General features: G+C 49.5%; 1 protein-coding gene across 1 annotated transcript; it reads left to right on the forward strand.

Annotated features, from left to right (window-relative positions):
• Positions 1–2707: 2707 nt before the first annotated feature.
• TSR2 (TSR2 ribosome maturation factor) lies at positions 2708–14935 on the forward strand. The gene is made up of 5 exons (XM_038747834.1): positions 2708–2788; positions 5813–5903; positions 10264–10355; positions 13070–13243; positions 14229–14935. Exons 1-5 carry the CDS (start codon positions 2708–2710, stop codon positions 14364–14366), a joined length of 576 nt encoding a protein of 191 aa, XP_038603762.1. The 3' UTR covers positions 14367–14935.
• Positions 14936–15011: the final 76 nt, after the last annotated feature.

Genomic DNA, 15011 nt, shown 5'->3' on the forward strand with positions numbered 1-15011 from the left:
GGTATTTATTGAGCACCTACCGTGTGCAGAGCAGCGTGGCTCAGTGGAAAGAGCTCGGGCTTTGGAGTCAGAGGTCATGGGTTCAAATCCCAGCTCTGCCACTTGTCAGCTGTGCGACTTTGGACAAGTCACTTAACTTCTCTGGGCCTCAGTTCCCTCATCTGTAAAATGGGGATGAAGACTGTGCGCCCCCGTGTGGGACAACTGGATCACTTTGTAACCTCCCCAGCGCTTAGAACAGTGCTTTGAACATAGTAAGTGCTTAATAAATGCCATCATTATTATTATAAAATGGGGGTGAAGACTGTGTGTCCCGTGTGGGACAACCTGATTACCTTGTATCTACCCCAGTGCTTAGAACAGTGCTTTGCACATAGTAAGTGCTTAACAAATACCATTATTATTATTATTATTATTGTTACTGAGCGCTTGGGAAGTACAAGTTGGCAACATCTAGAGACGGTCCCTACCCTATAGCGGGCTCACAGTCTAGATCAGTGCTTGGCTCATATTAAGCGCTTAACAAATACCATCATCATTATTATTAATAACACTACCAATCAATCGTATTTATTGAGCGCTTACTGTGTGCAGAGCACTGTACTAAGCGCTTGGGAAGTACAAGTTGGCAACATCTAGAGACGGTCCTTACCCTACAGCGGGCTCACAGTCTAGATCAGTGCTTGGCTCATAGTAAGCGCTTAGCAAATACCATCATCATCATTATTAATACCACTATCAGTCAATCAATCAATCGTATTTATTGAGCGCTTACTGTGTGCAGAGCACTGTACTAAGCGCTTGGGAAGTCCAAGTTGGCAACAGATAGAGACGGTCCCTACCCAACAGCGGGCTCACAGTCTAGAAGGGGGAGACAGAGAACAAAACCAAACATACTAACAAAATAAAATAAATAGATATGTACAAGTAAAATAAATAGAGTAATAAATATGTACAAACATATATACCACTAATGGGGAAAGGGCTGGTTATTAATTTATTCAATGGTATTTTTTGAGCGTTTATCACTAGACGGCCCAAGGCGGGGGACGACGTGAGGAAAGAAGTAGTTCCGGCTCCCAGGACGATGTGGCTCCGCCAACCGCTTCACCTTTTTCTCACCTCACACAAGACCGAGTAAGGAGCGCGAGGAAAAAGAGTCCCCCGGGAATGCGGCCTCCTTGTTCATTCATTCAGTCGTATTTATTGAGCGCTTACTGTGTGCAGAGCAGCCGGATCACTTTGTAACCTCCCCAGAGCTTAGAACAGTGCTTTGCACATAGTAAGCGCTTAATAAATGCCATCATTATTATTATAATATGGGGATGAATACTGTGTGTCCCACGTGGGACAACCTCATTACCTTGTATCTACCCCAGCGCTTAGAACAGTGCTTTGCACATAGTAAGCGCTTAACAAATACCAACATTATTATTATTATTATTACAAAGCGCTTGGGAAGTCCAAGTTGGCAACATCTAGAGACGGTCCTTACCCTACAGCGGGCTCACAGTCTAGATCAGTGCTTGGCTCATAGTAAGCGCTCAGCAAATACCATCATCATTATTATTAATACCACTATCAATCAATCAATCATATTTATTGAGCGCTTACTGTGTGCAGAGCACTGTACTAGGCGCTTGGGAAGTCCAAGTTGGCAACATATAGAGAAGCAGCGTGGCTCAGTGGAAAAAGCCCGGGCTTTGGAGTCAGAGGCCATGGGTTCGAATCCCGCCTCCACCACAAGTCTGCTGTGTGACCTTGGGCAAGTCACTTAACTTCTCTGAGCTTCAGTTACCTCATCTGTAAAAATGGGGAATAAGACTGTAAGACCTACGTTGGACAACTTGATCACACTGTATCCCCCCCAGCGCTTAGAGCAGTGCTTTGCACGTAGTAAGCGCTTAACAAATGCCATTATTAATTATTATATAGAGACAGTCCCTACCCAACAGTGGGCTCACAGTCTAGAAGGGGGAGACAGAGAACAAAACCAAACATACTAACAAAATAAAATAAATAGAATAGATAGGTACAAGTAAAATAAATAAATAGAGTAATAAATATGTACAAACATATATACCACTAATGGGGAAAGGGGGGTTATTAATTTATTCAATGGTATTTTTTGAGCGTTTATCACTAGACGGCCCAAGGCGAGGGGCGACGTGAGGAAAGAAGTAGTTCCGGCTCCCAGGACGGTGTGCCTCCGCCGACCGCTTCTCCCTTCGTTCTCACACATGACCGAAAAAGGAGCGCGAGGAAAAAGAGTCCCCCGGGAATGCGGCCTCCTTGTTCATTCATTCAATCGTATTTATTGAGCGCTTACCGTGTGCAGAGCACTGTACTAAGCGCTTGGGAAGTACAAGTCGGCAACAGGTACAGTCCCTACCCCACAGCGGGCTCACAGTCTAGAAGGGGGGAGACACACATCTGCACACAGCCAATCGGTATGACGGAATGAAGGAATGAATGAATGAATGAATGAATGAGAGTAAGCGCTTACCACGAGCCATGACGATGACTGGGATCCGTTCGCCGGGGCTCGATTACCGCGGCCTGCCCGGGCTCGGCCGTGGATTCGCTCCGCCTGGCGGTGGGGAGCCGGGCCGGGATTGGCTGGGAGGGTCACGTGCAGGGGGCGGGTCACGTGCGGGGGGCGGGTCACGTGCAGGGGGACAGATCGCGTGCGCGCGCGCGTGCCAAGATGGCGGGGCCCAAGGAAGACCCACGTGGCCTGTTCAGGTGCGGCCTGCGGGCCGTCCTCGAAGCCTGGCCTGTCTTACAGGTAACATGGCCCGGGGGGGGCGGGGGTCGGGACCCCCAGATAGTGGTACGGCCCACGGGGATTCGGTCAATCAGCCATCAATCAATCAATCAATCGTATTTATTGAGCGCTGACTGTGTGCAGAGCACTGGACTAAGCGCTTGGCAAGTCCGAGTTGGCAACATCTAGAGACGGTCCCTACCCAACAGCGGGCTCACAGTCTGGAAGGGGGAGACAGAGAACGAAACCAAACATACTAACAAAATAAGATAAATAGAATAGCTATGTACAAGTAAAATAAGTAAATAAATAGAGTAATAAATATGTACAAACATATGTACAGGTGCTGTGGGGAAGGGAAGGAGGTATCAATCGATCGTATTTATTGAGCGCTTACTGTGTGCAGAGCACTGTACTAAGCGCTTGGGAAGCACAAGTTGGCAACATATAGTTGGCAATTATTACTCTATTTATTTTACTTGTACATAGCTATTCTATTTATTTTATTTATGAAATAAACTGTCTCTATATGTATAAAATAAACTGTCTCTCTCTATATATGTATATATACATCGCATATGTATATATACGATGGAATGACTGACTGTATATATATGTATATATATATACATATCGATATGTATATATATATACATATCGATATGTATATATATATATGTATATATGGTCAGTCATTCCATCGTATTCATTCTTTCAAAAGTATTTATTGTGTGCAGAGCACCGGACTAAGCGCTTGGGAAGCCCAAGTTGGCAACATCTAGAGCCGGCCCCTGTCCACCAGCGGGCTCCCAGTCTAGATTACACTCTCCTAATGTCATTCATTCATTCATATTTATGCATTCATTCATCCACTCAATCGTATTTATTGAGCGCTTACTGCGTGCAGAGCACCGGACTAAGCACTTGGGAAGCCCAAGTTGGCAACATCGAGAGCCGGTCCCTGCCCAACAGCGGGCTCACAGTCTAGATTACACTCTCCTAACGTCATGCATTCATTCAATCGTATTTATTGAGCGCTTACTGCGTGCAGAGCACTGGACTAAGCACTTGGGAAGCCCAAGTTGGCAACATGGAGAGACGGGCCCTACCCAACAGCGGGTTTACAGTCTAGAAGGGGGAGACAGGTGTCAAAACCGTCAAAATAAATAGAATTAAAGCTACATTCATTCATTTAATCGTATTGACTGAGCGCTGACTGTGTGCAGAGCACTGGACTAAGCGCTTGGGAAGCCCAAGTCGGCAACATGGAGAGACGGTCCCTACCCAACAGCGGGCTCTCGGTCTAGAAGGGAAGACAATCTAGCAGCAGCGTGGCTCAGGGGAAGGAGCCCGGGCTTTGGAGTCATTCATTCAATCGTCTTTATTGAGCGCTTACTGTGTGCAGAGCACTGGACTAAGCGCTTGGAAAGTACAAGTTGGCAACATCTAGAGACGGTACCTACCCAACAGTGGGCTCACAGTCTAGAAGGGGGAGTCAGAGGTCATGGGTTCAAGTCCCAGCTCTGCCACTTATAATAATAATAATAATGATAGCACTTATTAAGCGCTTACTATGTGCAAAGCACCGTTCTAAGCGCTGGGGAGGTTACATGGTGATCAGGTTGTCCCACGGGGGGCTCACAGTCTTCATCCCCATTTTACAGATGAGGGAACAGAGGCCTAGAGAAGTGCCCAAAGTCACATAGCTGGCAGTGGGCAGAGCCGGGATTTGAACCCACGACCTCTCACTCCAAAGCCTATGCTCTTTCCACTGAGCCACGCTGCACTTGTCAGCTGTGTGACTTTGGGCAAGTCACTTCATTGCAATCCTTGGGGGCCCTGGGATCCATTTCACTTCCACCGATGGACATCATCATCAATCATCAATTGTATTTATTGAGCGCTTACTATGTGCAGAGCACTGTACTAAGCGCTTGGGAAGTACAAATTGGCAACATAGAGAGACAGTCCCTACCCAACAGTGGGCCCACAGTCTAAAAGGGGGAGACAGAGAACAAAACCAAACATACTAACAAAATAAAATAAATAGAATAGATATGTACAAACCCCGTGCCCCACAGCTCTGCATGGCGGGTGCTTATACTTTACTGGCCCGCTCCCTCCTTCCCACCTGCTTTTGGGAGAGTTTTTACCAGGATTACCATCTAAAATTCAGAGGAAACTAGGGGTCGGACGCATAAACTGGAGAAAGCGCTTAGTACAGTGCTCTGCACACAGTAAGCGCTCAATAAATACGATTGAATGAATGATTGAACTGCGCCGCTGACAGCCCGGTGCCGGGATTTGCTGGGCACCAAATGGGCGGCCAGGAGTCAGAAGGGCATGGGTTCTAATCCTACCTCCGTCACTTGTCTGTTCCGTGACCCTGGCCAAGTCACTTCACTTCCCTGGGCCTCAGTTACCTTCATCTAAAATGGGGAAAGCACTTCAAGCAGTCCTTAGTAAATACTTTTAACAAATACCATTATTAGAGGGTGACAGGGTTTGAGAGGGAAGATAAGGACTGTTTCGGGTATAATTTTGTACGTATTTCCCCTATTAGATTGCTATTAGATTATACACGCCTTGAAACCAGGGATCAGTGTCTTCTGCTTACACAGAAGTGTCTTCTACTTACTTTGGCTTCTAGAGAAGCAGCGTGGCTCCGTGGCAAGAGCCCGGGCTTTGGAGTCAGAGGTCACGGGTTCGAATCCCGCCTCCGCCGCATGTCTGCTGTGTGACCTTGGGCAGGTCGCTTCACATCTCCGGGCCTCGGTTCCCTCATCTGGAAAATGGGGGGGGAAGACTGTGAGCCCCCCGTGGGACAACCTGGTCACCCTGTATCCTCCCCAGCGCTTAGAACGGTGCTTTGCACATAGTGAGCGCTTAACAAATGCCAATTATTATTATTATTCTAGTGCTACTATACTTTCCCAAGCGCTCTGCACATACGAGGCGTTCAGTAAATAAGATTGATTCATCGATAGCATGACCCACGGTCATGGCGAAACCATCTGTGCTAACGGATTTCCTGGTTCTTCTCAGATTGCCGTGGAGAACGGCTTCGGGGGCGTCCACAGCCAGGAGAAGGCCGAATGGCTGATGGGGGTTGTGGAGGAGTATTTCTTCAATAATGGTAAGTAGAAATTACGGACTTTTGAGATGGGGCAGAGTGAGAGAGGCTGGCAGCCCAGCGACAGCATTTCTATCCTATTTACATTTGCATCCATTTACATCCTATGTACATCCTATGTACATTTCTATCCTATTTATTTTATTTTGTTGGTATGTTTGGTTCTGTTCTCTGTCTCCCCCTTTTAGACTGTGAGCCCACTGTTGGGTAGGGACTGTCTCTATGTGTTGCCAATTTGTACTTCCCAAGCGCTTAGTACAGTGCTCTGCACATAGTAAGCGCTCAATAAATACGATTGATTGATTGATTGATTGATTGACAGTAAATGGAGCTTATTAACTGCAGACTGGTTTGTCTGGACAAGGGACTGGTGACCAGACCCAATATAAAAGAAAACAGATGGTCACTGAAGAATTAGCCAACACTGAATATTCACTGTTGACAGATTTTCAAACTAGGTATTAGCCTTCTTTCCCTCCAATCTTCCCTGACTCTCTGCACCTCCCGCAACATGTTGCCATAATAATAATAATAATGGCATTTATTAAGCGCTTACTATGTGCAAAGCACTGTTCTAAGCTGCTGGGGAGGTGACAAGGTGATCAGGTTGTCCCACGGGGGGCTCACAGTCGTCACCCCCATTTGACAGATGAGGTCACTGAGGCCCAGAGAAGTGACTTGCCCAAAGTCACACAGCTGACAATTGGCAGAGCCGGGATTTGAACCCATGACCTCGGACTCCAGAGCCCGGGCTCTTTCCTATTGAGCCACGCTGCTTCTCTACACTCATCTCTGTTTTTACCCTTCAAGCTTCGGAGTCGGTCCTCTCATCCCGGTTTGGGGATTATGGACAATAATTCCGCGTTTTTTCTGTCCCACCCCGTCTTGGTTTTGTAAACGTCAGTCATGTCATCTGTCAGTCTCGGTGAGCTTATGGTGTGCTGTTACTACAGGAAATTGGGGGGGTCAAAAATATCAGTGGTTTAAAGACTTTTAGACTGTGAGCCCACTGTTGGGTAGGGACTGTCTCTATATGTTGCCAACTTGTACTTCCCAAGCGCTTAGTACAGTGCTCTGCACACAGTAAGCGCTCAATAAATACGATTGATTTAAAGAAAGTTTGGATAAATTCATAGATGGGTGGTTCAGTTAATCAATCAATCGTATTTATTGAGCGCTTACTGTGTGCAGAGCACTGTACTAAGTGCTTAGCACTGTACTAAGCGCTTATAATAATGGCATTTATTAAGCGCTTACTATGGGCAAAGCACTGTTCTAAGCGCTGTGGAGGTTACAAGGTGATCAGGTTGTCCCACGTGGGACTCTGTCTTCACCCCCATTTTATAGATGAGGTAACTGAGGCCCAGAGAAGTGAAGTGACTTGCCCAAAGTCACACAGCCGACAAGTGGCGGAGCTGGGATTTGAACCCACGACCTCTGACGCCAAAGCTCGTGCTCTTTCCACTGAGCCACGCTGCTTCTCTAGGATATTACGGGGAAAGCAAAAGACGATGGGTGGTGAGTTCATTGTGGGCAGGGAATGTGTCTGTTGTTGTACTCTCCCAAGCGCTTAGTACAGTGCTTCGCACACAGCGCTCAATAAATGTGATTGAATGGATGAATGGTGTATCACTATCCCCTAGGATGGGAATCAGGAAGGCCAATCAAACTTCTGTTGCCACTCTTTGGAGGCAGAATTTGAGCTGAACGGCCTCAACATGGCATTTGTTCTTTTTTTGTGTTTCCAGAAGGAAGACTATTTAAGGTTCTCAGTCCATCCCCATCTATTTTATTTATTTTATTTTGTTAGTATGTTTGGTTTTGTTCTCTGTCTCCCCCTTTTAGACTGTGAGCCCACTGTTGGGTAGGGACTGTCTCTAGATGTTGCCAATCTGTACTTCCCAAGCGCTTAGGACAGTGCTCTGCACACAGTAAGCGCTCAGTAAATACGATTGATGATGATGATGATGAAACTCCCCCGTGCCTCCGGTCATCAGCTTGGCCCTTCCTCCTGTCGTCCTTCTCCAGCTCCGTTTTGTCCCTTGGGATGGCCGGACCAGAGCTGCACATGAGGCGGTTTTGTGTTATCGTTGTGAAGCAAGTCATTGTGTCAGTCCATTTGTGTAGATAATTGGAGAAGCAGAGTGGCTTGCCATCGTTATTATTATTATTAGCGGAAAGAGCATGGGCCCGAGCTCGGAGACTTGCTTACTAAGTGACCTTGGGCAAGTCAACTTCACTTCTCTGGGCCACAGTTACCTTATCTGAAAATGGAGATTAAGACTCTGAGCACCCTGTGGGTCATTGTGTCATCATCATCATCATCAATTGTATTTATTGAGCGCTTACTATGTGCAGAGCACTGGACTAAGCGCTTGGGAAGTACAAATTGGCAACATCTAGAGACAGTCCCTACCCAACAGTGGGCTCACAGTCTAAAAGGGGGAGACAGAGAACAAAACCAAACATACTAACAAAATAAAAGAAACAGAATAGATATGTACAAGTAAAATAAATAAATGAGTAATAAATATGTACAGACATATATACAGGTGCTGTGGGGAAGGGAAGGAGGTAAGATTGGGGGGATGGAGAGGGGGACGAGGGGGAGAGGAAGGAAGGGGCTCAGTCTGGGAAGGCCTCCTGGAGGAGGTGAGCTCTCAGCAGGGCCTAACTGCAGTGTCCAACCTGATTAGCATGTATCTATCCCAGCGCTTAATACAAGGCCTGGCACAGAGGAAGCACTCAGCAGATACCGTAAAAAAAGATTAAAGATTGATGAAATGCTCACATACACAGGGTACTATGCAAGATATGCATAAATAGGATCACGGCACAGAGGAAGCACTCAGCAGGTACCGTAAAAAAAAGATTAAAAATTGACGAAATGCTCACATACACAGGGTACTGTGCAAGATATCATCATCAATCGTATTTATTGAGCGCTTACTATATGTGCAGAGCACTGTACTAAGATATGCGTAAATAGAATGAGTCCCTGCACTCTCGGAGCTTTTGATTGCAGTGTTCACCATGATATTTGCGTATTCGATCGTATTTATTGAGCGCTTACTGTGTGCAGAGCTGTACTAAGCGCTCGGGAAGTCCAAGTTGGCACCCTATAGAGACGGCCCCTACCCAACAGCGGGCTCACAGCCTGTCTTTGAACACTGCAATTTAGAGAGCTCAGCAAACCCACCTGTCAGTGTTTCCAACAAACCCAGCAGCAGAAGGCCGCGGATGATGGTCTGAAGTGCTTCGTTTGGACATCCGGGTTTTAATTAGAGAATATAAATAAGCTCCTTGGCTTTTCTCTCTCTGCGCTTTCCCAGGGCGGTCTGCACCCACCCGTGTTGAGCGGCGGCATTTGAATGCTTGCGCGGGCCGAGTCCGGGATATGAGAACCCCGGTCATCATCATCATCAATCGTATTTATTGAGCGCTTACTATGTGCAGAGCACTTGGGAAGTACAAATTGGCAACATATAGAGACAGTCCCTACCCAACAGTGGGCTCACGGTCAGTGTTGCTTGATGACGGGGGTAATGAGAAGCAATCAGGCCGTCAGTCAGTGGTATTTATTGCGCACTTAACGGTGAGCAGAGCACTGTTGTAAGCACTCGGGAGAGTACGGTATAACAGAGGTGGTAGACACGGGGATCAGGGAGTTGGCCAAGGGCAGAGGCGGCAGCACCAGCCCTGAGCAAATGGAAGAGCAGAGGAAGTGTAGTACGCGGTGCGGTCTGTTCGGATTCCCGGGGCGAATCGTGTCCCTTGGCCTTGTAACATCAATCGTATTTATTGAGCGCTTACTGTGTGCAGAGCACTGTACTAAGCGCTTGGGAAGTACAAATTGGCAACATATAGGGACAGTCCCTACCCAACAGTGGGCTCACGGTCAATGTTGCTCGATGACGGGGGTAATGAGAAGCAATCAGGCCGTCAGTCAGTGGTATTTATTGAGCACTTAATGGTGCGCAGAGCACTGTTCTAAGCACTCGGGAGAGTACGGTATAACAGAGGTGGTAGACACGGGGATCAGGGAGTTGGCCAAGGGCAGAGGCGGCAGCACCAGCCCTGAGCAAATGGAAGAGCACAGGAAGTGTAGTACGCGGTGCGGTCATGCGAATCATGTCCCTTGGCCTTGTAACGTCAATCGTATTTATTGAGCGCTTACTGTGTGCAGAGCACTGGACTAAGCGCTGGGGAAGTACAAGTTGGCAACGTATAGGGACAGTCCCTACCCAACGGTGGGCTCAATTGTAGCCTAATCAGTTGGCCAGCCTCTGCCCCCGAGGCCCTCCTGCTTTGCCGGGCCTGGGGCTGAGGGGCCGCAGGTTGCCATGAGCACGTGTGTTCACAGCTGACCTCGAGCAGGATGAGGTGGAAGACTTCCTCTTCGAGCTCATGACCAATGAATTTGACACGGTGGTGGAGGATGGGAGTCTGCCCCAGGTAAGTCGATCATTCAGTCGTATTTATTGAGCACTGACCGTGTGCAGAGCACTGGACTAAGCGCTTGGGAAGCACAAGTTGGCAACTTAGAGAGGCGGTCCCTACCCAACCGTGGGCTCACAGTCTAGAAGGGGGAAGTCAATCAATCAATATCAATCGTATTTATTGAGCGCTGACTGTGTGCAGAGCACTGGGCTAAGCGCTTGGGAAGTCCAAGTTGGCAACGTAGAGAGGCGGTCCCTACCCAACAGTGGGCTCACAGTCTAGAAGGGGGAAGTCAATCAATCAATATCAATCGTATTTATTGAGCGCTGACTGTGTGCAGAGCACTGGGCTAAGCGCTTGGGAAGTCCAAGTTGGCAACATCTAGAGACGGTCCCTACCCAACCGTGGGCTCACAGTCTAGAAGGGGGAAGTCAATCAATCAATCAATCAATCAATCAATCATATTCATTGAGCGCTTACTGTGCTCAGAGCACTGTACTAAGCGCTTGGGAAGTACAAGTTGGCAGTACAAGTCCCTACTTGCCCCACTTTCCATAATTCACCCCCTACACATCAGTGGAATTTACTGAGCCCTAACTATGTACTTTCAATCAATCGTATTTGAGTGCTTACTGTGTGCAGAGCACTGTACTAAGCGCTTGTACTAGGCATTTGCACTGGACTAGGCATTTGGGAGTGGATAGGCACATTCCCTGCCCACAAGGAGCTTACAGTCTAAAGAGGAAGTTTGAAACCTTTAAAAATGCGCTGCTCCACCCAGCCCTGTCAGTTAGTCCTGCCTGTTAGAGGCTATGCTTATTGTGGTGTACTAATCAACGGTATTTATTAATAATGATAATAATAATGATGGCATTTGTTAAGCGCTTACTATGTGCAGAGCACTGTTCTAAGCGCTGGGGGGATACATGGTGATCAGGTTGTCCCACGTGGGGCTCCCAGTCTTAATCCCCATTTTACAGATGAGGTCACTGAGGCTCAGAGAAGTGAAGTGAGCGCTTCCTATGTGCAGAGCACTGTACTGAGCATTCATTCATCGATTCAATTGTATTGATTGAGCGCTTACTGTGTGCAGAGCACTGTCCTAAGCGCTTGGGAAGTACAAGGTGGTAACATGGCACTTGGGAGAGCAATACAACGGAGCCGTGTTATACTAAACACAACTCTTCCACCCCCAACCCAAAACTCCCAGGTTAATCTGGGGGCCTCCTTGGCGTAGGTTAGACTGGAGCCATAACCGCAATGTTTAGAAAAAAATAAACCCGTTACCGGCCTGATGGGTTGCGAGTAGCCGCTTGTCCGCGGGACGGGGTGTCTTAGCATTATAATGATAATAATAATAATAATGTTGGTGCTTACTATGTGCAAAGCACTGTTCTATGCGCTGGGGGGGATACAAAGGGATCAGGTTGTCCCACGTGGGGTTCACAGTCTTAATCCCCATTTTACAGATGAGGTAACTGAGGCGCAGAGAAGTGACTTGCCCAAGGTCACACAGCAGACATGTGGCAGAGTCGGGATTTGAACCCGTGACCTCTGACTCCAAAGCCCGGGCTCGTTCCACTGAGCCACGCTGCTTCTAGAGTGTGAGCCTCCTCTGTGGTATCACGTGGAGGACTACAAATCCCGCTGCGGCTGCTTGCAAATTCTGATCCAGCTAAATCGTTGCCATCCGGGATTTTTGCATCCGAATGTCAGCTAGGGCTGACGTCCAGGGGTTCGCCTTGCCCCCTCCTCAGTGCAGGCCCAAGGCTTTGCGTCCTCTGAGAAGCAGGTGGCTTAGTGGAAAAAGCGAGGGGCCTGGGAATCAAGGGCCCCGGGACCTAATCCCGCTGCTGCTGTAGGACCTTGGGCAAGCAGCGTGGCTCAGTGGAAAAAGCCCGGGCTTTGGAGTCAAAGGTCATGGGTTCAAATCCCGGCCCCACCAATTGTCAGCTGTGTGACCTTGGGCAAGTCATACCGTAAGCGCTCAATAAACACGATTGATTGATTGATTCTCCGGGCCTCAGTTCCCTCATCTGGAAAACGGGGATGAAGACTATGAACCCCCCGAGGGACAACCTGATCACCTTGTAACCTCCCCAGCGCTTAGAACAGTGCTTTGCACATAGTAAGCGCTTAATAAATGCCACCATTATTATTATTATAAGTCATGTAATGTCTCAGCGCTTTGGTTTCTTGATCTGCAAAATACCCGTCCTCCCTCCCACCTAGTCCGTGAGCCCCAACGAGGGACAGAAACGGCGTCTGACCTGCTTATTTTCCATCTACCCAGCACTTGCTACAGCGCTTGGCACAGAGTAAATGCTTAATAAATGCCATCATTATTATTATTATTAAGTCATGTAACGTCTCAGCGCTTTGGTTTCTTGATCCGCAAAATACCCGTCCTCCCTCCCACCTAGTCCGTGAGAGCCCCAACGAGGGACAGAAACGGCGTCTGACCTGCTTATTTTCCATCTACCCAGCACTTGCTACAGTGCTTGGCACAGAGTAGATGCTGAACCCCCGTCCACTATTATTATTATTATTCCTCTTTGCCTTTCAGGCTAGCCCTTTCCCACCTTCATTGCTATGCTCATTTCCCAGCCCCAAGTGGGGAAGGTCCTGTTCAGGGATTAGCTTTCTCCGACTGCCTCTCCGTGTAACGGGTTGACGGTGCCCTCGGGATCGGCGCTGGGGGGCTAAAAAATCGCGTGTCTGTCCCCCAGGTGAGTCGGCAGCTGCAGATGGTATTTGGTCACTGGCAGAGGGGTGAGGGGGCCGCCTTGCAGGAGCTGATCGCCCAAATGGCCCAGAAGTCACAGGGCAAGGCCACAGCGGTCCGGGCAGCCAGGGAGAGTGAGGAGGAGGACGATGAAGATGAAGAGGAGGAGGAGATGGAGGTAAGGAGGAAGGGGGTGAGAAACTGTCCCTGGAGGCCAGTCCCCAAGCCCACTGCTGGGTAGGGACTGTCTCTCTATGTTGCCAACTTGTACTTCCCAAGCGCTTAGTCCAGTGCTCTGCACACAGTAAGCGCTCAATAAATACGATTGAGTGATTGATCGCTGGCTTTTAGACTGTGAGCCCACTGTTGGGTAGGGACTGTCTCTATATGTTGCCAACTTGTACTTCCCAAGCGCTTAGTCCAGTGCTCTGCACACAGTAGGCGCTCAATAAATACGATTGATTGATTGATCACTGGCCTTGTTTGGCCTCTTTAGGGGCAGGGTGAAGGACTGGACATTCTAAGCGGGTGGGAGAATTGAGGCGAAATTGGCCCCAGATTAGACTTCATTGAGAGCGGCGTGCGGTAGCAGCAGCGTGGCTCAGTGGAAAGAGCACGAGCTTTGGAGCCAGAGGTCATGGGTTCAAATCCCGGCCCCGCCACTTAGCTGTGTGACTTTGGGCAAGTCCCTTCACTTCTCTGGCCTTCCGTTCCCTCATCTGTAAAATGGGGGTTAAGATTGTGAGCCCCAGGTGGGACAACCTGATCACCTTGTAACCTCCCCACGCTTAGGACGGTGCTTTGCACATAGTAAGCGCTTAATAAATGCCGTTGTTATTATCTGCTCGTTGAAACGTTGCTGCCAACGGAGCTTTTGGCTGCTGGAGAGGTAAAGCGATGACCCTGTGCTGCAGGTATGGGAGGTGGGGATGCACATGTGCACACCCCCAGTCCCGTCTTGGCCTCGGCCAGCTGATGAAGCAGTGGCATCCTTGTCTGCTAAGTCCCGTGTCACAGGCTGAGGGTCCTGCAAGCAGGCCGAGCCCGTGTCCTGCTGCCCTCCCACCCGGCTTCTCTAGGGCAGCGATTCCCCCATCCCACCAGGGCCCCCAGTGCCTCGGCCTCACTCGGCTCCCAACTCCGCTCTCTTGGCTCTTCCCCAGGTCACGGACGACACGGCTTCGGCGGGCTCGGCCTGCCCGCCCCCGGGCCCCTCCGGACCCCCGCCCGGCCCGGACGCCGCTTCAGGCGGGGAGCGGACAGAGGACGGCTGGACTGTGGTGCGAAGGAAAAAGAAGTGAGCGGGTCTGGGGCGACGGTGGAAGGCTGGGGCCCGGAGCCGGCCCGTTGAGGGGGATTGAAGCAACTTGTCCAGTGTGGTGTGTGCGCTTTGCTGGGCCCTGAGGAGGGAGAGACAGCTGCTTCCCAAGGCCGAGAGTGGCAGCCCCATCCCCTCACCTTCTCCCCAATCTGTTGCGCTGTGCATCGGCTGCAGGAGCAACGGGCACGCTGTGGTCCTGACCCTTCCCTCTCCCCAGGCGACGATCAAATGCCCCGTCCCCCCAGCCCCGCTGCGCTACTGTTTCCCTCCTAAGGAGGTAAGTGCACTAAGGGCCCCCAAATTGGAGCAGGGTATGCTCTAAACCGCTTTTTCTCCTCTTTTCTGCTCATCCTGCTCCATGATGGACCCAAGCCAGTGCCCCGCAGGCTGGGTTTTCCTCAAAGCCCCACAAAAAAAGGCCCGATGATGTTTTTTAGCAAAGCACCCGCTCCTTTGCCGGCTAAGGAGAGGGTGGCCGTGATAAAAGCGCTTAGCGCAGCCTGGGTCCGCCTTTCCAAGAACACCCCACCTCAGGCCGCGGCTAGGGCAGGGAGCCGTAGGAACCGAGGGGGCAGGGCCTCTGTCCTGCTCCGGCCCTTCAAGGGCTGTGAAGGCCTCCCCCTCC

This window comes from Tachyglossus aculeatus, chromosome 6 (assembly GCF_015852505.1).
Source record: "Tachyglossus aculeatus isolate mTacAcu1 chromosome 6, mTacAcu1.pri, whole genome shotgun sequence".
NCBI classification, from domain to species: domain Eukaryota; kingdom Metazoa; phylum Chordata; class Mammalia; order Monotremata; family Tachyglossidae; genus Tachyglossus; species Tachyglossus aculeatus.